At 43.1% G+C, this 23,224-nt stretch overlaps 1 protein-coding gene and 2 long non-coding RNA genes across 3 annotated transcripts in view; 1 reads left to right on the top strand and 2 right to left on the bottom strand.

Annotated features, from left to right (window-relative positions):
- Positions 1–23,224, top strand: part of tmem37 (transmembrane protein 37) — a 42,630-nt gene that overhangs the window by 4,163 nt on the left and 15,243 nt on the right. Inside the window, exon 2 of the mRNA XM_033024603.1 lies at positions 10,703–10,783. Coding sequence (XP_032880494.1) covers positions 10,703–10,783 — 81 coding nt within the window. The remainder of the gene's footprint in view (positions 1–10,702; positions 10,784–23,224) is intronic.
- On the bottom strand, positions 1,097–6,719 carry LOC116975464. Its single transcript, XR_004412626.1, has 3 exons — positions 6,620–6,719; positions 2,381–2,528; positions 1,097–1,144 (listed from the first exon to the last, which is right to left on the bottom strand). It is a non-coding gene; the product is annotated as an uncharacterized LOC116975464 (long non-coding RNA).
- LOC116975465 lies at positions 9,378–23,204 on the bottom strand. The gene is made up of 3 exons (XR_004412627.1): positions 22,979–23,204; positions 12,117–12,256; positions 9,378–9,416 (listed from the first exon to the last, which is right to left on the bottom strand). It is a non-coding gene; the product is annotated as an uncharacterized LOC116975465 (long non-coding RNA).

Raw genomic sequence — 23,224 nt, 5'->3', positions numbered from 1 at the left:
GTCATGGGATAGAGGGAGTGTCCTGGTACTTAAGGTCATCTCACCTCGAGACCTTAAAGGAGTCAACCGGTAGCTGAGCCCGAGTGAACAACCTCGCTCAGCTACAGCAACACTTATTATAGTTAGCGCACCAACCTAACGTGTCACCACTGAATAAACGATTCTTTGAACCGGCCTGACGTCTCACCTTTATTCACCACGTTTGGTGCCGCTACATTGGTGACCCCCGACTGCCCAAATTGAAATTTGGACTCTCCTGAAGCACGCAGCCTCGGGAGACCTGATGTCTGCAGCCGGCTGCCCAGCCCTGCAAAACTACGCTGCCGCCAACCCGGCTCTGCAGTGAGGTATGCCACTACATCTGGGATGCCGCCTCTTTCCCACCAGCTGCTGCTCACCGGAGCTGAGTAGCCGCGGCTGCCGCCGCCGCACTCCGGCACCCGACAACGGGGCAGGCCGCCTTGTGTGATGGCCGCCGAGCTCCTCCGCATGACCTGCCCGGAGCCGACCACCGGAGCGGAGAGGTTTTACTAGCCGCCACTGCCCCACCAGCTGCTACGAGAGTACCTGCCACTCTCCCGCTCCCGACAACGGACCTGGCCTCGCACCGCGAACACGGCTCCAGGCCCTGCACTGCACCGGGCCTCACCGCTCCAGGCCCTCCCCGGCCTCACCTCACCTGCACCGCATTGTGCCTCACCACGGCTTCAGACCCAGCACTGCACCTGGCCCCACCGGCCGCTGCCCAGGGCCTAGCCACCCGATAGGGCGGGCTTACCTGGGTCAACTGCCGAAGACGCCCTTCTGCTCCTCACCGGTCTTGAATCGCTGGACAAGTCTGCTTCCGCTGGCCGGCAAGATGGCCGCCGCACCATCCTGAAACAAGCGGCCCCGCCTACAAAAATGGCCGCCGCGGCCGGCCGGAAGAGAAGCTTGAACCGCCATCCACAGCGCCACCTTCCGGCCGGATGCATCCCTGCAGCCTCATTGCCGTCCACAGCGCCACCTTCCAGCCGGATACTGTCACTGCAGCCTCACCGCCGTCCACAGCGCCACCTTCCAGCCGGATGCAGTCCCTGCAGCCTGACCACCGGCAGCTTCTGCATCGGTCTCCACGCACCCCTCGGTACCTCGGGATCGCCCACTGCCAATGAAATACTATAAGGACCATTGTTTGATTAAATAATGTGCATCAAATCCATTTTTAATTTTATGGTACTCTGATTGTTTTTAAATATGTACATTAGGGATTGAAGCATGAATATTTGAATTCTATAAATTAATTCAATATTTGGGGAGATCTAGGTGTCCCTAATTGCCTTGGAGAAGATGGTGGTGAGCTGCTACCTTGAGGTGCATGAGTCCTTCTGGTGAAGGTATTTCACCAAGGCACCAGTGGATGGCACTAGGTAGAGTTGCTACCTTAAAGCGCCCATGATCCGAGTGTGTTTCTGACTACGGGTGCTGTCTGTACGGAGTTTTGTATGTTCTCCCTGTGACTGCATGAGCTTTCTTCAGTGCTCCGGTTTCCTCCTACATTCCAAAGATGTGCAGGTCTATAGTTGATTGGCTTCTGTAAATTGTCACTATTGTGTAGGATAGAACTAATGTACAGGTGATCAATAGACAACATGGACTTGGTGGGCACAAGGGCCTGTTTCCACATGATATCTCTAAACTAAACTAAACTAGTCCATCCACTTTTATTGCTTCATTCACTGTGCATAGATGTAATTGTATAACTTGTATAAAACCCACTTCTGCGGGGACTAGAGAGTCAAGTATATAGGGCAGGTCTGGAGATGGGTCAGATCAGGTAAGGAAGGTATGGTTTCTCCTTCTGAGGGATATTTCTAAATCCCTTGTTTTTTTTGACAATCCCCTTAATTTTTTGATGGTTCCCATTATTCCATTTTTTTCCCCAAATCTCAAACAATTAATCTGAATTTAAAATCAACATTTACTATGGTGGGATTTAAAATGGGTCTCTTGATTGTAAATCCCAGTTGCTAGCCATTCCTCTTTCCATTGCCATACTGACCTTTCTGGCCACGGTCGCCTCCATTGCATGGTGAGGTCCAATGCAAACTGGAGGAACACCACCTTGTATTCCACTTGGGTAGCTTACAACCCAAAGGTGTGAACATTGAATTCTCCAATTTTAGATAAATAACCCACAAACAGTCCCCTTCCCCCTCCCCTTTCTCCCCCAAGACTTCATTTTTCCCACAGCCCCCTCCCTTGAACCCTGGCTGACGTTGTGCCTGTTTCAACCCCCCCCCCCCACCCACATGCATTCAATCCGCTGCAACATTTGCAACCTTTTCTTCATTCAATTTTCACAGTTCGTAACTGTTTGTCGTTATCGACTCTCACATACCTCTACATCTCTGGCCTTTGTCCAAAATCCAGCCGTGCCCTGCCTTGTGACCCGAAATGTCACCTATCCATGTTCTCCAGAGATGCCATCGGACTTGCTGAGTTACTCCAGCACTTTGTGCCTTTCTCTTGATTGTTACTCCAGGCACCTGCATTGCAAGAATAGTAATTTAGTGGTTGTGCTAACATCTTAACCAACGGTATTTTCTGAATTAAGGTATTTTTTTACTTTATCTATTCATAAATTTTAAACAAACAATAATAATAACTTACCACTTTTATAATGGCAGCACTGAGGAGGGGAAGGCAATAGTTTTTGAGAGTTGGCAGTTTTGAAGGGAATGATCCCCAGAAGGAAATGTATTGTTAGGGCTACCTTCCTAGATAATATAGGGAAAGCTAATTATGCTTAAAACATTTGGACATGTTTAGAGTAATCATAAATAAAAAAGATTATTTGATAGTATTTTTTAAATGTGCTTATCCCTAAACTCTTGTTAATTTATAAGCACCTACAACATCACTGATATGATGGAATTACATAATGGTGCTTAGGAAAACAGAAGGCAATAATTGATTGGCTATTCCTTAGCCTCGCAACTTGTGAGGCTCATTGAATGAAGAAGTTAAATTAAAATCAGAACCATGCTTCCAAGCGCTGTTAATGCAGTGCTGATGCTTCACAATTTCCTTTTTGTTATGCTCATAGATAAAGATTTGACCTTGTGTAAAATGTTTGCTTTTCCATTTGACCCTGAAGGAAAACAGCAGGATTTATCGATGTACACACACCAAACATCTGCTTCCCCTCTCAGTTTTAGCTTCATCCGGTACGTATGGAGAACCCTGGACTTATTTTTCTAAATTAATTACTGCAAAAGATCAAATTTGTTCTCCTTTCTCACATTTAACCTGCTAATTTCACTTCTAAAGATTGAACCACAACCCTATTTGGCAAACTAAAACACCAAAAAACAATGTATTTATCATTTCAGAGTAATATAGCACGGAAACAAGCCCCTTTGTTCAACATCCATGCCAACCAAGATGCCCATCTAAAATAATCCTATTTGGCCACATTCAACCTAGATCCTTCTAAACTTTTCATATTCATGCACCTGTTCAAATGTCTTTTAAATGTTATAACGGTACTTGCCTTAACCATTTCCTCTGGCAGCTGGTTCCATTAATCCACCACACTCTGTGTGGAAAAAGTTCCCCCTCGGGCTCCTTTTAAATCTTCCCCCTTAAAGGATGCCTGCTAGATTTTAATCCCCTTTCCCTGGAGCGCTTTAACCTTATAATTCACTTGATTTTCTATCACCTTCTCAGTCCCCTATGCTCAAAGTAATAAAATTTGTTTAAGCTTCCTTCAAAATTTGTGTATTATATTAAAAGTAGTTCAAATGGGACTGCTTTGTTATTTACTGTTCTTTCGTGCTTTTTAAAACGGTTTGGTTCTGATGTTAAAATATATATACTAGCAATATTTTGAGATTTAAAAAAATCATGTCTGCAATTTATCCCATCAGATAAAGCATAAAAAGAAGTTTAATTTGACACTTAATTCACTTTCATATCTTCAGTATTAAAAAAGTTATGGCCATTTTCATACTCGGAAATTAGCATCTTGTTCCCAATTGCTGTTCCATTGACTTAACTCAAAAGCTGTGATCAGGGACAGTCAAAAGCCCATAACTTTCTTTAAAAATTATGAGAACTGAATGAAATTTTCAGTTATTGTAGATTGAAGCATTTTGAAACAAATATGAAACAATCTTACTTGGATGACCTGAAATTAAAGCATATAATTAGTTAGTTACCTAATTGTAGCTAATCACAAAATTCAATTATTAGATCTAATCAATTTCTTAAGAAAAGGTTAACATTTTTAAATAGCCTAAGTGTCCAAATAACATTCACACAAGAATTCACAATATAACATGATTTTTAAATCTCATTGTCATGAGTGTGGTGTTTTGTGTGGTTTTATGGTGGATTCATGGTGGTTTCACCTTGCTTGAAATTGTATGAAACTGCATTAGTATGTGGTGGCCTTGCACCCTGCATGAAATGTGGTGTTGTTGCACCCTGCATGAAATGGTATGATACTGCATTTGAGTTTGGTGGCCTTGCACCCTCCTTGAATGGCATGAAACTGCACTTGAATTTGGTGGCCTTGCACCTTGCTTGAAGTGGTATGAAACTGCACTTGAATTTGGTGGCCTTGCACCCTGCTTGAAGTGGTTGGAAACTGCACATGTATTCGGTGGCCTTGCACCCTGCTTGAAGAGGTAAGAAACTGCACTTGAATTTGGTGGCCTTGAACCCTGCTTGAAATGGAAGGAAAATGGATTTGAATTTGGTGGCCTTGCACTCTGCTTGAAATGGTACTTCAAGGAATAGCCGTGAGTCAACTGCCAGCCCACCAGCCGTGAGTGAGCTGCCAGCACATCAGGCTTGAGGGACTGAGCTGCCACCCCAAGAATCCATTTGGCCCACAATGTCCATACTAACCCTCTGGAGACCAGCAGTTCCTGCAGCCAACAACACCCATACCAGCGCTCCAGAAAGCCCCCCTCCCCCTCTGGCCACCAATATTGGAATTGGTGGAGAGGTGGAATATTGCGTCGGGAGACCAGCCCTCCCGTGTGAACATGGGACCCAACAGGTCCCACTTAGTCTGGTAGTGTGTATATACACGTACACACACAGGCACACGTGTGTCTGTGTGTGTCTGTATGTATTTATAGCTGTATGGATAGGCCAATCAGCCTTTCAAGCCAGCTTTACCATTTAATAATTCATGACTAATCTCCAAGATCCAGAAATCTGATAACAATCAAAACCATGATCAATAATGACTGGAGTAGAGAATTCCAAAGATTCACCACCCTGCTCAAGATTTTTCTCTTTGTCTCTGGTCTAAATAGTCTATCCTTATTTTGAGACTCTGATTACTAGTCTTGGACACTGAGCTTGGGGAAATACCCTTAGAAACTCCCTGTTGTGCTCTTTACCATGGCAAATTCACACATGAAGTTGACACCCTTCTTCCCGTTTGCTCTTCCAGAAGTAGCCACAGCCTAATTCTTTAAAAAGGCCACCTGCTGCCCATTGTGCATTAATGCCAATGTCAAGCACCTGAGTTCTTGGACTATGAGAGTAGTTAGGTTTCTCCCTGTTGGGGCTGTGTTTGAGGGTCTTGATATTCTAGGTTTAAATCTTCATACTGAAGAGTGGAAATTTACTTTTGTGACATTTATATTTGCCATGAGACAGCTGTTGCAAACCAGCTATGACATGGAGTTTGCAGTGAGAGATCTGATCTAGTGGCAACGAGATCAAGATGACTGGTTTGACCAGGCTGTGCTGCTTGGAGATTAATACCTATCTGCGAGTGGAGAAGCACATTGTGCCAGCCAATATGCAATCCAATATCAGACAATTCCATTCGTCCTCGGATGATCCCTTTCACTCGCAATCCTTCCCGTCCATCTATTATTTCGTTCGTCTTGCGGTTTCTCAGTCCATTTTCCACCTTTTACAGTCCTTTTATAGGGGTGGCACTGTAGCGCATGGGTAGAATTGCTGCCTTACAATGCCAGAGACCCAGGTTCAATCCTGACTACGGGTGCTGTCTGTACGGAGTTTGTACGTTCTCCCTGTGACCCCGTGGGTTTTCTCCAGGTGCTCAGGTTTCCTCCCATACTCCAAAGATGTACGGGATTGTAGGTTAATTGGCTTTGATTAAAAAAATTGTCCACAATGTATAGAATTCTGTTAGTGTACAAGGTGATTGCTTGGTGGGCTCAAGGGCCACTGTATCTCAAAAAGTCTAAAGGCCATCATTTACTTATCCGTCCTTCCTTCCCTGCACTGGGTATAACCCACCCTCCCTCTTTCTTCTTTCTGACCCTCTGCTCTCATTATCCCACACCTTTTCTCGCATCTCAAATGTCAAATCCCCTCTCCTTGCCTTGACCTCTGGAGAAATGGCCCGTACACTGTCACTGAGCAACACTTCTTCAGCAATAAGCTTGAGTGGACAATGGCAGTGGACCCAGTGTCATGCAGAGCTTCCTCCACTCTTTGTGTAAGAAAGAACTGCAGATGCTGGTAAAATTGAGAGGGTCTCGACCTGAAATGTCGCCCATTCTTTCTTTCCATAGATGCTGCCTGAAGAAGGGTCTTGAACTGAAACGTCGCCCATTCCTTCTCTCCATAGATGCTGCCTCACCTGCTGTTACTCTAGCATGGTGTGTCTTCCTCCACTATTTAATGTCCGCCAATATAGGACAGACATTAATAATCCCAAACACTGCCGCACTTTTTCCTTGAAAAAAAACATGGATTAAAAATGAAAAGCTGGGTAATATGTCTCAATGCGTCAAGACACCAAGACAATCTATTTGTACGCTGTACAAAAGGAGAAATTTGTTGCTTCAATAATAGTCTATTGAATTAATAATGTTTTGGGAAATGATCTGTTTTTTTCAATCAAGATATATTGTTTTTTTTAATCAATATTCCTGTCCATCTGGGATTCAATATTGAACACAAGACATTGCAATTTGGAGAAAGTGATAATTGAGAGAGACAATGATGATAAAGTTTGATTACTTCAGTTAACCAATGTTTCAGGTGACTATTTAGCACAAATATGCTTGCTGGTCTAATGATAATATAGATTATTTGAATGTACCAATTTTGATTAATCATCCACAATTACTTTACTGCAGAGCTGATTAAATTTCTGAGTTTTCAAATGATCAATTCATTCTAAGTTAAGATGTAATTATTTTTTAAAGTTTTCATATTTAATGATTATTACAAAACTTTACTTTGGCACACCAATGTTAATGTAGGTCTACATTTAATTGAAAAAGATTTGTAAAAAGATTTAAATTAGTAAAAATATTTAAATTAGTGGTAGCTATGGTTAAAAGGTAAATCCTCATGGGTATTGAAATTATGATCCTTGGCACAAATGGACTGGTTTATCAATCATTAGTTATTGGAATGTTGAAAACAGTCATGACTGGATCTTAACTGGTGCAAAATGTTGATTATAGCACAGAGATTTAAATTTATTTAAGCAACTTTATTGAGATCAGTCAACAACTTTTTACCTTGCTAGTTTTGTGGCTGCAGGAAATAGCTGAAAAGGATTGTGCACTCGAACTGGAACATAAGGAGTTTAGTGATTTGTGTTTCCAAGTTTACGTGGTACGAGATCCCCATATATATTAGAGCAGCACCTTTTTGTAGATTATTCAACACAATTGTTATCTCTAAACATTTTATGCTAATTGAGCTGAACTGATAAATTGGTATTGTCCTGTACTAGTGTCCTGTGTACTGAGATATAGTGAAAAACTTTGTTTGCTTGCAATCTAGTCAAATCATACGTATACTCAAGTCATACACAGATACAACAGGCAGTGTAAAGATAAACAGAGTGCAGAATATAATGTAACAAGATTATAGTGTTACTGTTACAAAGAAAATGCAGATGCAAAAAAAAGTGCACAGTTCACAATGAGGTAGGTCGAAAGATCAGGACTGCAGCCTTAGTTTATGACGGACCATTCAGTTGTCTGATAACAGCAGGGAGGAAGCTGTTCCTGAATCTAGTGGCGTCTGCTTTCAAACATTCTGCCCAATGGGAGATGAGGGAATGACCAGGGTTAAAAAAATCTGAAAATTGTCTTTGCATGAAGTGTGGATGGAGTCAATAGAAGGGAGGTTGGTCGGTGTGCCGGACTGGGTTACATCCACAACTGTAATTTTCTAGTGGTCTAGGGTAGAGCTGTTGCCAAACCAAGCTGTGATGCATCTTGATATGATGCTTTCTGCAGTGAATCTCTAGATGATTGTAATAGTTGCTGGAGACATGGCCAACTTCCTTTGGTCATTGAGAAAGTAGAGTCTATGGTGTTCTTTCTTGACTGTAGCTTCATTGTGGTTGGTCAAGAACAAATTGTTGGTGATATTTACACCTAGGAATTTGGATCTCATGACCATCTACACTTCAGCACTATTGATACTGACTGGGGCATGTACCACCTCTCTTCCGGAAGTCAATAAGTAGCTCCTTTGTCTTTCTGACATTGAAGCAGAGGGTGATGTCTCGACACCATGTTATAAACACCTCTATCTCCTTCCACTGCTCTATCTTGTCATTGTTTGATGCCCAGCCCCCTGCAGTGGTGCCCTATGCAAACTTGTTAATGAAGTTAGGGCAGAATTTTGCCGCACAATCCTGAGTCTATAGGGACTATACTGAAGGGCTGAGAACGCATGTTGGGAATGGGTGTTGAGAATTATCATGAAGGATGGATGTTTTGTCACTTATGCTTACTGATTGTGTTGTATGAGTCAGGAAGTTGAGGATCCAGTTGCAACAGTGGGTGCTGATATCTAGGTCCAAGAGTTTAGAGATGAGTTTGGTTGGGATTATAGGATTGAAGTCTTATAGTCAATACATGCAGGTGTTCTTCTTATCCAGCTGTTGATAGGGCCAGGGAGATGGACCTATTGCAATGGTAGGCACACCATGGTAGATTAAGGCTGTCTGGTAGGCTGGAGTTAATGTGCATCATGACCAGCTTATCGAAGCACTTCATGTTGGTGTATGTCAGAACCACTGGGCTGCAGTCATAAACACTATTGAGCTATTGTTTAGCACCGGGATGATATTGGCCTTCTTAAAGAAAGATCGGAACCTCTGACTGGAAGTAGGGCAATGTGTGTAGCTGGTCCACTCAGGCCCTGAGGACATGGCCAAGGACTTCTGGGCCCGTTGCCTTAAAGTAGGTATGTTACAATACTTACCTTCAGCAGCGCTGCAGTTCTGCCACTGGCCGTGGGCGCGATTTTGGCACGTTTGAGGGTGGGGGGGGGGGGGCAGGGTTAAAACACGATTTTCTCTTACCTTGTCCTGGATTATATTTTGTCGGAGTCCAAGCGTTTGCGGAAGAATCGTTCCGACGGCCGTTCTGTATCTTCTTTTGGAGTCATTTTAAAACCAGCTTCTAAAGCCGTAAACGCCGACAACGGGGATGGATTTCATGTAGGTGACGGGTAAAAGAAAATCGTCTATTTTTAGGTATAAAAGTGTTTCTTAAGATGCCTTTAGTTCACATTTTATGTTGCGAAACGGCGATTTAGTCCCCATGCCGATATGGGGGTATAAATCACCACAACCTCAACGTTCCAAATGGTCCCGTTCCAGTAAAACCCACTCGCAAGTTGATTTAAATGGCCATTGATTTACAGGTATTAAACATTAAATTCCTTCCATTTGGCCTATAAATCCATGACAATGAGATTTAAAAAACATGTTTTATTGTGAATTCTTGTGTGAATGTTATTTGGACACTTAGGCTATTTAAAAATGTTAATCTATTCTTAAGAAATTGATAGATGTTTAGATATAGTAATTGAAATTTGTAATTGGCTACAATTAGGTAACTAACTAATTATATGCTTTAATTTCAGGTCATCTAAGTAAGATTGTTTCATATTTGTTTCAGAATGCTTCAATCTATAATAACTGAACATTTCTTTCAGTTCTCTTAATTTTTAATAAAGTTATAGGCTTTTGACTGTCCTCGATCACAGCTTTTGTGTTAAGTCAATGGAAAAGCAATAGGGAACAAGATGCTTATTTCCGAGTATGAAAATGGCCTTACCTTACTGAAGATATGAAAGTGAATTAGGTGTCAAATTAAACTTCTTTTTATGCTTTATCGGATGGGATAAATTACAGACTTGAATTTTAAAATCTCAAAATTTTGTAACATTGCTACTTAAAGGTTCACTCTCAGGAAGGTCCATCTGACATCTGCGACAGTGACCGTGGATACGGGGCACCGAAGGCTGTTGGGGTGGATGGTATAATTCCATTGACTGTTAAAAGTGAGCATAGAATGTGTTGAGCTTCTCAGGGAGTTACATGTTGTTGACAGAGATACTGCCTTACTTCACTGCAGCTTTTTGTCACATGCAAGCCTTGCTGCCTTGATGGGTGTCACTGTGGTTGTTCTGGGATTCTGGCTTTGTCCAGAATTCTATCTTGGACGTCTGCCAGGAATGTGCAGGGAAGAGGAACTTGAAACCAAAGCAGTCACCAAATTGATAAATAGACTATTATCCATCTAGTAATCATGAATTATTTTGTTATAAACCTAGGCAGGCTTCATCGGGCTTGACATTTAATAAGAGATCTACAGGGGGTATCTCAAGCATCGAAAACATAGGATCAGATTTGAAGTCAAAGAATGAACTAAGATTATCCTTTGGATTTGTACCTTTGCAGACTAATGGCGGAACACATGACCACAACGCAGCAGCAAAGGTGAAGATGTTTTTCAATAAACAAAATGAATACTTGCTTAAGGTAATAAAAATAATAATTTCTGGATTTGTTTAAAGTGCTCTTTTAATAGGCTCTAATCACCAAACATGTACTGTGGACCGTTCACAACAGGGACACCATTGGTATGGATAGTTGGAGGACAACCAGATGCAACATAGCAAAATGACTGCAAGCATTGTATCTGGGATATATTTTGTAATTCTGATTGTCCTATTTTCGTTTGATGAAGAGTTTACATTACAGATACTATAGTGGTGTTTAAGATGCTTTTAGATAGGCACATAGGGAAAATAGATAGGCAGGGAAAATAGACAATAGACAATAAGTGCAGGAGTAGGCAGCACCGCCATCTTTAAGAACCCTATCTAGCTCTCTCTTGAAAGTATCCGGAGAACCGGCCTCCACCGCCCTCTGAGGCAGAGAATTCCACAGACTCACAACTCTCTGTGTGAAAAAGTATTTCCTTGTCTCCGTTCTAAATGGCTTACCACTTATTCTTAAACAGTGGCCCCCTGGTTCTGGACATCCCCAACATCAGGAACATGTTTCCTGCCTCTAGCATGTCCAAACTTTTGATAATCTTATATGTTTCAATAAGATTCCCTCTCATCCTTCTAAATGCCAGGGTATACAAGCCCAGCCGCTCCATTCTCTCAGCATATGACAGTCCCGCCATCCCGGGAGCTAACCTTGTAAACCTACGATTGTAAAGGACCTCTTTGCTCCTATACTCAACTCCTCTTGTTATGAAGGTCAACATGCCATTTGCTTTCTTCACTGCCTTCTGTACTTGCATGCTTACTTTCATTGACTGATGAACAAGGACTCCCCAGATCCCGTTGTACTTCCCCTTTTCCCAACTTGACACCATTTAGATAATAATCTGTCTTCCTGTTTTTGTCACCAAAGTGGATAACCTCACATTTATCCACATTAAACTGCATCTGCCATGCATCTGCCCACTCACCCAATCTGTCCAAGTCACCCTGCATTCTCATAGCATCCTCCTCACAGTTCACACTGCCACCCAGCTTACTGTCATCTGCAAATTTGCTAATGTTACTTTGAATCCCTTCATCTAAATCATTGATGTATATTGTAAATAGGTGTGGTCCCAGCACCGAGCCTTGCAGTACCCCACTGGTTACTGTCTGCCATAAGAGGGGTATGGATAATGTACAGGCAAATGAGATCAGTTTAACTTTGCATTATGTTTGACACAAACATTCCTGTGCTGTACTGTTCTATGCATTTCTGGGAATTGCTGATTGGTAAAAATAAACACATATTTAATGTTAATTAATTGGAACCGTTGATACTCTCCCCATAAAACACAATTCTTATTGGATCTAACCTATGGAAATGATAAAGTGATTTTTCCGTACAATTTTCAAGTCGTTGATTTGGGCATAAAACACTTGTTAATGCAGAATAATAGCAACGCCTTTATAATTTTCTGGTGTGCCGTTTTTCTGCATCAAATTGTGCCACCTACTGGAAATATCATTTTAGAAGAAAAGCAGAACGTCAAATTTTACTGCAGACAATAACATTTCTGATTGTGTTCTATTTACCCCCCGCTCCCCCCTCCAGCTTCCCCCTCCTCCCACCCCCCCATGCACTCACAGCTCAAATACATTTATTGCACTAAACCAAGATTACTTACTTTGCAAATAACTAGTTTATGATAGAGCGGCTTAACCAAATCTTGTTTCTACAGTTACAGTTATTTTTCCATTGCTGACATGCTCACACACACATTGCAATAAAGTAAGAGGAATGGTTCCAGAATTTTCTGTTTTTATTATGTAAAAATATGTTTACCACTTTCTGAAATTACTTTAGCAAAGAGCAATTAACTAAAGGACTCCATTGGTGAATAAAGTGAGTGAGTGAGCTGCCAGCACACCAGGCTTGAGTGACTGAGCTGTCAGCCCAAGAAACCATTCGGTTCACAATGTCCATACTAGCCCTCTGGAAACCATTCCCTTCAGCCCACAACAGCGCTCCGGAAAGCCCCACCCCACTGGCCACCAATATTGGAATTGGTGGAGAGGTGGAATATTGCGTTGGGGGACCAGGCCTCCTGTGTGAGCATGGGACCCGATGGGTCCCACTTAGTCCAGTACATAACTAAAACTCTGATCTTGTTATCTTTAGCGGTCTTTTGTTTAGCGGTATGTTTAGCGGTCTTTCTATTTGCGCAAAAAATGTTCGCGATAGCGCTATGATTTTTCACCAGTTCACTCACTGTTCTCCTGTGCTGCGAATGCACCAAGTTTTGTTCAGGTCGGTTGAATGTCGTAAAAGTTGGCGAGGTTTAAAAATACTTAAACCGTACATGCGCAGATCGATCTCTTCTGCCAATCAGCACCGCGCGGATTAGTCTCTTTTCCTGTCGCTCCCTGCACACGTGCTCCCTGCACACGCACCCCCCGCCCACACGCACCCCCCGCCCACAAGCACCCCCCCGCCCACAAGCACCCCCCGCCCACACGCACCCCCCGCCCACACGCAACCCCCGCCCACACGCACCCCCAGCCCACACGCACCCCCCGCCCACACGCACCCCCCGCCCACGCGCACCCCCCGCCCCCGCGCACCCCCCCGCCCCCGCGCACCCCCCCGCCCCCGCGCACCCCCCCGCCCCCGCGCACACACACACCCCCGCCCACACACACACACCCCCGCCCACACACACACACCCCCGCCCACACACACACACAACCCTCCCGCCCCCACAACCCCCCAATCCCACAACACCCCCGTTCAACATCAGTGAACATGCGCTGCGATTAGCGATTTGCAGGGGCAGTCGGGTTATGGAATGGAGGTGGTTGGTAGCAGTGCCAGGGAACATCAGTGACTTCATGTTGTAACCTCTTAATTATGAACCAATAAAAGCAATGTCATTACCAAACTGATCATTACCAAACTATCAGTTTAATTACTTACTGCATGAATGATTCCTGTGAGTATTATTACTTGATAATGAGTTTTTATATGAAGAGGTTTAAATAACACCATGTCACAAGAAAGCTATCCTTACATCATTCTTTAAACAATTTAATTAGTTCAATCTTTATGGCTAACTTACAAATTATCATAGCAACCTATTACAGAAAAAATATTAATACTGGCTTACAAAGTGATGCCTGGTTTAACTTTAGATATGTTGGTTATCGAAACAATGGAGGGATGCCACATGGTACCAACCATCCAAATTATTTTTAGAAGCAGTGGAAATTTCCTGGTTCTTCCGTTTTTTCTGTATCAATTTTAACTTTGGTTTGGTTCTATTACGGATGATTTTCTAATATAGCAATGGTGCCTCCCGTCCACTATAGCGCTGATAACTTTACGAGATACTTAATCTTTATTCACATTTCACTCATTACACTTTCTTGAAGCTATTCCAAAGGAACACTAATTTAAGAAGAGAAAAGCTTCAACCAAGTAGTGTAGGAAAGAATTGCAAATCTTTAAATCGAAGGTAGACACAAAATGCTGGAGTAACTCAGCGGGACAGGCAGCATCTCTGGAGAGAAGGAATGTTGCCTCTAATGCCAATTCAAGCCACATTACTTGGAAACACTACCTGGAAGTTGTCTAAGCATAATTAATCTTGTCTGTTGAAATATAAAAGATATAGTGCACAGTTATCTTTTAGTTATTCCGACTGGAATCCGAACAAAGAGAAGCCCCAATGAGGAAAATAAATCAGTCCTAAAACTGGACCTTTTAAGTACATATGATGAGGAGAAATGAGCTGCACCTGCGCGCTACATGTGAGTAGTGCAACATGGCATTGGGGGAACGGCTTGCGTTGGGGGAATGGGGGAAGTGGTGGAATCTTGTGCTGGGGGAGCAGACCCATCGGGTCTGCACTTGGTCTAGTAGTAACTAAATGTTGCAACAAACAAAATATTCTATTACACCTTTTATATGCTGATTTATCATTATGCTTCCTCAGTTACTTTTATCCTATAATCCATGTACACAGATGCTTCATAAATGCTGATTACTAAAAACTAAATGCACCATAAATACTGACAAAGAGATTTCTGCAATCAATGGGGATTTTTAAATTATTGCTTATTAGATGGGAAAGCTGCAATTAATTTCCAAACATAATGCCAATTTCCAAACATAATGTGGCCCTTGTGGCTAAGGGGATCAGAGGGTATGGAGAGAAGGCAGGTACGGGATACTGAGTTGGATGATCTGCCATGATCATATTGAATGGCGGTGCAGGCTCGAAGGGCCGAATGGCCTACTCCTGCACCTAATTTCTATGTTTCTATGTTTCTATAATAGAATTACAATAATTTTGGGAACAAAACATTGGTCAAACCCCAAAGCAATAACATTCTTGTGCAAAATCAATTTGGGCTAATCTTCAATTGAAACCTGCGCATAAAAATACTTGATGCTAAAAGTTATGTTGCATATGATGTTACCACTCAGGAAGGAATCGCTGTTGAGAATATAATGAATGATGAGTTCATTGGTTCTTAAGGATTAATGTTAGGAGTATGGATAAACTAGGGACTCCTTGGGTTACTGAGAACTACCTGTATCGTGATGTTTGTTTTAAATTATAAAAAAAAAATTTACCTTAAAAACAAATGTGAAATCTTTAGCCTTTTGGACTGATTTATGAAACATAGACTGGAAAAGGTAAGCACAGGTGATAGTTATTATAAGTAAGGGAACTGTGACAAATAAAGACACAAAGTGCTGGAGGAACTCAATGGGTCAGGCAGCATCTTTGGAGTACATGGATAGGCAGTGTTTTGGGTCAAGATCCTCATCAGATTGATTGTGATGTGGGGGCAGGGGGGGGTGAGTGATAGGTGGATACAGGTGAGGAAGGTTTGCTTGATAGATGGGTGGACGAAGGCCAGAGGTGAGAAGATGACATGCTATGAGATAAGGAGAGAGGATGTATGAAATGTGAATCTGAGTTACTCCAGAACTTCATGTCTTTGTTTGTAAACCAGCATCTGCAGTTCCTTGTGTCAGAATTGTGACAAATCTGAATGCGGGTGGAGTAGCAGATGGGTGGAGAGAGGCCTTTGGCCCAGCTCGTCCATGCTGACCAACATGCCCCATCTAAGCTATCCAATTTGGCCCATATCCCTCTAAACCTTTCCTATCCATGTACATGTCCAAGTATCTTTTAAATACTGTTATAGTATATGCCTTAACTACCTCCCCTGGCAGCTTGTTCCATATGCTCACCACTGGTGAAAATGTTGCCCCTCAGATTTGTATTAAATCTTGTCCCTCTCATCTTAAACATGTCCTGTTTTCATTCCCCTAGACCTCAATAAGATAACCCCTCAGAGCTTTCTGCTCTCCAAGAAATAAAGTCACACACACACACACACACACACACACACACACACACACACACACACACACACACACACACACACACACACACACAGCTTCCTTCACCACCCCGTTATGCAGGCGGGGGACAGGGCAAGCTGGGGGAGCGCTGAGTGAAATTCACACGGTGCAAAGCCACTGTGATACAGTCACACACCATGCTGAACAGGAAGGTTGGTGCTGTAAGCTAAAAAGCACAGTGTACAGTAAGTCCTTTAAAAGAGGGGGGGGGGGGGGGAAGAGGGGGGAGAAGGAGTGGAGACAACTTTTAAGAAGCCAGAGATACACGGCTGTGAAGCTCGGCGGACATTAACATTACCGGTCGGTTATCCTTGGTTCTGAAAACTACTACTTACCTTTTTTTTCCCCCAATGAGCCAAATAAATTCACTGGTCAGCACCGGCTACAACCTACGAGAACCTTCGACCTCCTGGCAACCCACTAGGACCTCCTGGCGACCCACCTATGGCATGAGAATTCTCGCTACTCTCCTTGGGGGCTTCATTCTAGTCGCCACTAATTTTTCAACATGTTGAAAAATTTGCGGCGACCATAATGAGGCCGCGACTAGTTCCCAGAATGCAGGAACTCCTCGCGACCATGAAGGCAACTCCCTGGCAACCACCCGCGAACATGTGGCGACCATGTGGTGACTGCTTAGTCTCTTGCAGTTGCCTCAAAAGTCGCCTAAATGGGACAGGTCCATTAGCCTACTCAATCTCTTATAGCTCAACCCCTTGTCTTTGCTAGAGAAGAAAAGAAGACAAAAGGTGGTGAGATAAAGAGAGAAAAGGCATGAAATGTGAATCTTACTTCAGCTCTGAGTGTATTTTTTTGTAAACCAGCATCTATGTGTGAGCGTAGAGACAGAGGGGTGTAAAATGAGGGTAGAAGCAATAGGTAGCAAGGTGAAAAGTAAAAGTGGCAGGCAGACAAGACCAGGGCAAAAATCAAAAGGGCCACTTTTCAACATAATTGTATAAGGGGTAAGAGCATTGTAAAAACAAGCCTGAAGGCTTTGTGTCTCAATGCAAGGAGTATTCGTAATAAGGTGGATGAGTTGAATGTGCAGATAGCCATTAATGATTATGATATAGTTGGGATCACGGAGACATGGCTCCAGGGTGACCAAGGCTGGGAGCTGAACATCCAGGGATATTCAATATTCAGGAGGGATAGAGAGAAAGGAAAAGGAGGTGGGGTAGCGTTGCTGGTTAGAGAGGAGATTAACGCAATGGAAAGGAAGGACATTAGCTTGGAGGATGTGGAATCGGTATGGGTAGAGCTGCGAAACACTAAGGGGCAGAAAACGCTGGTGGGTGTTGTGTACAGGCCACCTAACAGTAGTAGTGAAGTTGGAGATGGTATCAAACAGGAAATTAGAAATGCGTGCGACAAAGGCAAAACAGTTATAATGGGTGACTTCAATCTACATATAGATTGGGTGAATCAAATTGGCAGGGGTGCTGAGGAAGAGGATTTCTTGGAATGTATGCGGGATAGTTATCTAAATCAACATGTAGAGGAACCAACGAGAGAGCAGGCTATTTTAGACTGGGTATTGAGTAATGAGGAAGGGTTAGTTAGCAGTCTTGTTGTACGTGCCCCCTTGGGCAAGAGTGACCATAATATGGTTGAGTTCTTCATTAGGATGGAGAGTGACATTGTTAATTCAGAAACAATGGTTCTGAACTTAAAGAAAGGTAACTTTGAGGGTATGAGACGTGAATTGGCCAAGATTGACTGGCAATTAATTCTAAAAGGGTTGACGGTGGATATGCAATGGAAGACATTTAAAGACTGCATGGATGAACTACAAAAATTGTTCATCCCAGTTTGGCAAAAGAATAAATCAGGGAAGGTAGTGCATCCGTGGATAACAAGGGAAATCAGGGATAGTATCAAAGCGAAGGATGATGCGTACAAATTAGCCAGAAAAAGCAGCATACCGGAGGACTGGGAGAAATTCAGAGACCAGCAGAGGAGGACAAAGGGCTTAATTAGGAAAGGAAAAATAGATTATGAAAGAAAACTGGCAGGGAACATAAAAACTGACTGCAAAAGTTTTTATAGATATGTGAAAAGAAAGAGATTAGTTAAAACAAATGTAGGTCCCTTGCAGTCAGAAACGGGTGAGTTGATCATGGGGAACAAGGATATGGCGGACCAATTGAATAACTACTTTGGTTCCGTCTTCACTAAGGAAGACATAAATAATCTGCCGGAAATAGCAGGGGACCGCGGGTCAAAGGAGTTGGAGGAATTGAGTGAAATCCAGGTTAGCCGGGAAGTGGTGTTGGGTAAATTAAATGGATTAAAGGCCGATAAATCCCCAGGGCCAGATAGGCTGCATCCCAGAGTACTTAAGGAAGTAGCTCCAGAAATAGTGGATGCATTAGTAATAATCTTTCAAAACTCTTTAGATTCTGGAGTAGTTCCTGAGGATTGGCGGGTAGCAAACGTAACCCCACTTTTTAAGAAGGGAGGGAGAGAGAAAACGGGGAATTATAGACCAGTTAGTCTAACATCGGTAGTGGGGAAACTGCTAGAGTCAGTTATTAAAGATGGGATAGCAGCACATTTGGAAAGTGGTGAAATCATTGGACAAAGTCAGCATGGATTTACAAAAGGTAAATCATGTCTGACGAATCTTATAGAATTTTTCGAGGATGTAACTAGTAGTGTGGATAGGGGAGAACCAGTGGATGTGGTGTATCTGGACTTCCAGAAGGCTTTCGACAAGGTCCCACATAAGAGATTAGTTTACAAACTTAAAGCACACGGCATTGGCGGTTCAGTATTGATGTGGATAGAGAACTGGCTGGCAAACAGGAAGCAAAGAGTAGGAGTAAACGGGTCCTTTTCACAATGGCAGGTAGTGACTAGTGGGGTACCGCAAGGCTCAGTGCTGGGACCCCAGCTATTTACAATATATATTAATGATCTGGATGAGGGAATTGAAGGCAATATCTCCAAGTTTGCGGATGACACTAAGCTGGGGGGCAGTGTTAGCTGTGAGGAGGATGCTAGGAGACTGCAAGGTGACTTGGATAGGCTGGGTGAGTGGGCAAATGTTTGGCAGATGCAGTATAATGTGGATAAATGTGAGGTTCTCCATTTTGGTGGCAAAAACAGGAAAGCAGACTATTATCTAAATGGTGGCCGACTAGGAAAAGGGGAGATGCAGCGAGACCTGGGTGTCATGGTACACCAGTCATTGAAAGTGGGCATGCAGGTGCAGCAGGCAGTGAAGAAAGCGAATGGTATGTTAGCTTTCATAGCAAAAGGATTTGAGTATAGGAGCAGGGAGGTTCTACTGCAGTTGTACAGGGTCTTGGTGAGACCACACCTGGAGTATTGCGTACAGTTTTGGTCTCCAAATCTGAGGAAGGACATTATTGCCATAGAGGGAGTGCAGAGAAGGTTCACCAGACTGATTCCTGGGATGTCAGGACTGTCTTATGAAGAAAGACTGGATAGACTTGGTTTATACTCTCTAGAATTTAGGAGATTGAGAGGGGATCTTATAGAAACTTACAAAATTCTTAAGGGGTTGGACAGGCTAGATGCAGGAAGATTGCTCCCGATGTTGGGGAAGTCCAGGACAACGGGTCACAGCTTAAGGATAAGGGGGAAATCCTTTAAAACCGAGATGAGAAGAACTTTTTTCACACAGAGAGTGGTGAATCTCTGGAACTCCCTGCCACAGAGGGTAGTCGAGGCCAGTTCATTGGCTATATTTAAGAGGGAGTTAGATGTGGCCCTTGTGGCTAAGGGGATCAGAGGGTATGGAGAGAAGGCAGGTACGGGATACTGAGTTGGATGATCAGCCATGATCATATTGAATGGCGGTGCAGGCTCGAAGGGCCGAATGGCCTACTCCTGCACCTAATTTCTATGTTTCTATGTTTCTATGTTTCTATATTTCCCTGTGTCTGAATTATGACAACATTTTATCTGCATGCAGCCAAGATGGAGTGACAGGAGCAGATCGGCTAATCAGCAATAAATCTATTTGCAGTTTAACTTTACACTAAATGTGCATTTAATAAGAAGTGCCTCTGAACATTTTATCTTCACTAAAGGAGAGCCTGGAGAGGGAATTGGCTTTTTCCACGGGTGACTTCCACATTGTTTCCTGATGAAGAAATTTGAGTACTATAAACTGAGAGCAGAGTCTGGGAGTATTTAAGTGGGATTTTCATAAATCAAGTCATCCATAACCTTGTTATGGATCCCCTGTAATTTGGAAAAAATATATAAACAAAACCTTGGAAAGCCTTTGTATAATTATGCTATTTAAAAGAAAATGAATCAGCAACCACACATAAAATGATTTTAGATTGCCTCAAATAATTGTTGTTGACGTTTTGAGTAGACCAGCTGTGCATCATTTTCTAATTGCCACAACTTCACATCACAAAACCAAGTTTTCAGTAAGACTAGAAAACACAAAAGGATAAGAGGAAGTTACATTGAATGAGGAGAAGCAGCAGTGTTGTTGAAAACATTATCAAATATGGATATTTCAAACATATTACACTAGTATTTATTTTGGCCTTAATTATTTATCAAGGACCGGTGATCATTTGCTTATACAATTAATTCTTGGGAAGAATATTACACTCGTAGTTTAGACTGTACAACACAAAACATTTTCCAAGCATATTCATACTCTGGGTATAAATGTTCTGGACAATATCCTCTTAGCTACTAAACAGCACCCCTCAGTTTGTGCACAAGCACTAATATTAAAAGTAAAGGATGAAATGGGGTTTGCTGTGGGGAAAGTTTCTGCTCATGGATCTAACCCTAGTTGGACTGAATCCAATCAGAATTAAGGTCGAGCCTTTATTATGTCGTCATCCTACTAGGTGTGACTATTACTTGTATATTCTCCAATTCCATGAGCTTCAAACCAAATCCATTGAAATTTGGATTGAAAGTTATCTGGAACCTTAATATTGGGTATGATTTAAAATAATGTGTGTACCTTCCTTATTTATTCCTGAAACACTAGGTCAGTTAGAAACAAAACTATTATGAAAACTTATATATCAATCTTGAATGAAAAAAAGAAATGAAAGGAGGCTTCCTGAGTAGAACACACTGTTATTTGGTAAATCTCCATGGGAACTAGGATATTACATTTATTATTTGCTTTAGGTATGCTAATATGGTGTGCAATTGACAGCCAATTGGTTTAGTCCATATTTCAAAGGCGAATATGAATAGTACCTTGTTAAAACATTCTGAGTACTAACGTAAGATTATTATTTCTTTGATATTTTAAATGTGTTCCTGCTTGAAAGCATCTAGCAGTAAGGAGTGCATTGAAAATTAAGCCGGTAAGTCTCTTACTGATGCAATAGCAGAGAGATAGTGTCATCATATCATCTTGTGGTAGTTCAGTAACATCTTCCAAAATTACTCCTGTGAAAATTTCCTTGTGATTTGCAAGTTTCCTTCTGTTTACCAACATCTTTGTTGATTAAGTAAAGGGAAAACTAATCTTTAAGTGCACTTCTAATTGAAGATTGCATTGTGATATTATTTAGGAATCGATTGTATTCACCACAAGAGCCCTTACTAAACTTAAAATGCATTGACGTACTGAAGATGCACCACATTGTGCTGTGGTTGAAATATTCTCATGCAAAACAAGCAAGCAACGTCTGCTTTTGGCTTTTCTGTTATTTCAAAATAGTCATTTCCCAGCAATCTGACAACCACAGATGATTGTGTTGTAACATTTTTATTATCTTCTGTTGCCTTAAGCATAATAATGGAGTATAAACCCCAGATTTGACTGCAATAGCCATAATATCCCCAAGTGTTTAATTTCCTGAAATCAGCATCAGTCTGCACATGTTATGTCCGGTTCTGAAAATAAAAGTCCAGCTTATAGGAAAGTTTACAATAATTACATTTTACTGATACCTTTTTCTTCCACTACATTTAGTGGATACTGTACGTTGCATTCCCATGCAGTCTTAGAGCAAGAGTATTAGTCCACACAACACTAAGTGCAGATCCGTTGGGTCTTCTCCCCCAACGCCATATTCCACCACTCACCCGTTCCCCCAATGCAACACGTTCCACCAACGCAATATTCCACCACTCACGCAACCCCCAACTGCGCAGGCACAGCTCGTTTCCCCTCATCTCCAGCATTCCCTCCCCCTCTTCTTACCCTCTCCTCCTCCCCTCCCCAATCCGTCCCTCCCTCTCCTTTCCCCTACCCTCATTCACTCCCTCCCTCCATAACTACCCTACCCCTCCTATCCCTCTATCGCAACCTTCCGCATTCCTCACCTCCCCCACTACCCTCCTCTCCTTCTATTCCCCCTCCTCCCCCACTCACCCCTCCTCTCCCTCTATTCCCCCTCCTCCCCACTCTTCCTGCTCACCTCCCCCACTTCCCCCTCTCCCTCCCTATCCCTTCCTCTCCGTCAATCCCCCCACTCTCCCTCCTCCCTCATCCCTCCCTCTTCTTTCCCCATATCCTCAGTCACTCCCTCCTTCACTCCACTCCCCTCCCTACCCTCCTCCTCTCCCTCTACCCCCCCTCCAACTCTTCACCTCCCCTATCCATTTATCCATCTATCCCTCCTCACCCTCACCGCCCTCCCCCCCCCCCCTCTATTCCCACCTCCCTCCTCCTCTCCCTCTCCTCCCCCACCAGACATGAGACAGGAAAAAATGAAAAAAGAGGAAGAGATAAATATCTCTGCAGATTTTGAAAGTCAGCAAGGCCCCACCGTTGCTGTGGCTCCGACCCCCCGAAGCCACAGCGGCCCCATCGTCGCGAGGCCTTACCGTCGTGGTCTCGATGCCTCCTGGATCGCCGCGTAGAACCCTGGCCGGGGCCTCACGGGTAGAAGCCCGGGTTGGATGAAGCGGCCGACGGCGCCCGTGGCTAGGCACCATGGAGGTCGTGAAGTGGGCTCGGCCATACGCCCACTCAGCACCATGGAGGCGCTTGCAGACGCAGCTCCAACTCTGTTCCTTCAGATTTATATTCTCCTTGTCAGGCGAGGCGAGCGCTGCCCGTGACTGACAGCG

Source organism: Amblyraja radiata, chromosome 7 (assembly GCF_010909765.2).
Source record: "Amblyraja radiata isolate CabotCenter1 chromosome 7, sAmbRad1.1.pri, whole genome shotgun sequence".
Classification (NCBI taxonomy): Eukaryota; Metazoa; Chordata; class Chondrichthyes; order Rajiformes; family Rajidae; genus Amblyraja; species Amblyraja radiata.
The sequence above is the reverse complement of the archived record's forward strand: the minus strand, read 5'-3'. Positions and strand labels throughout refer to the sequence as shown.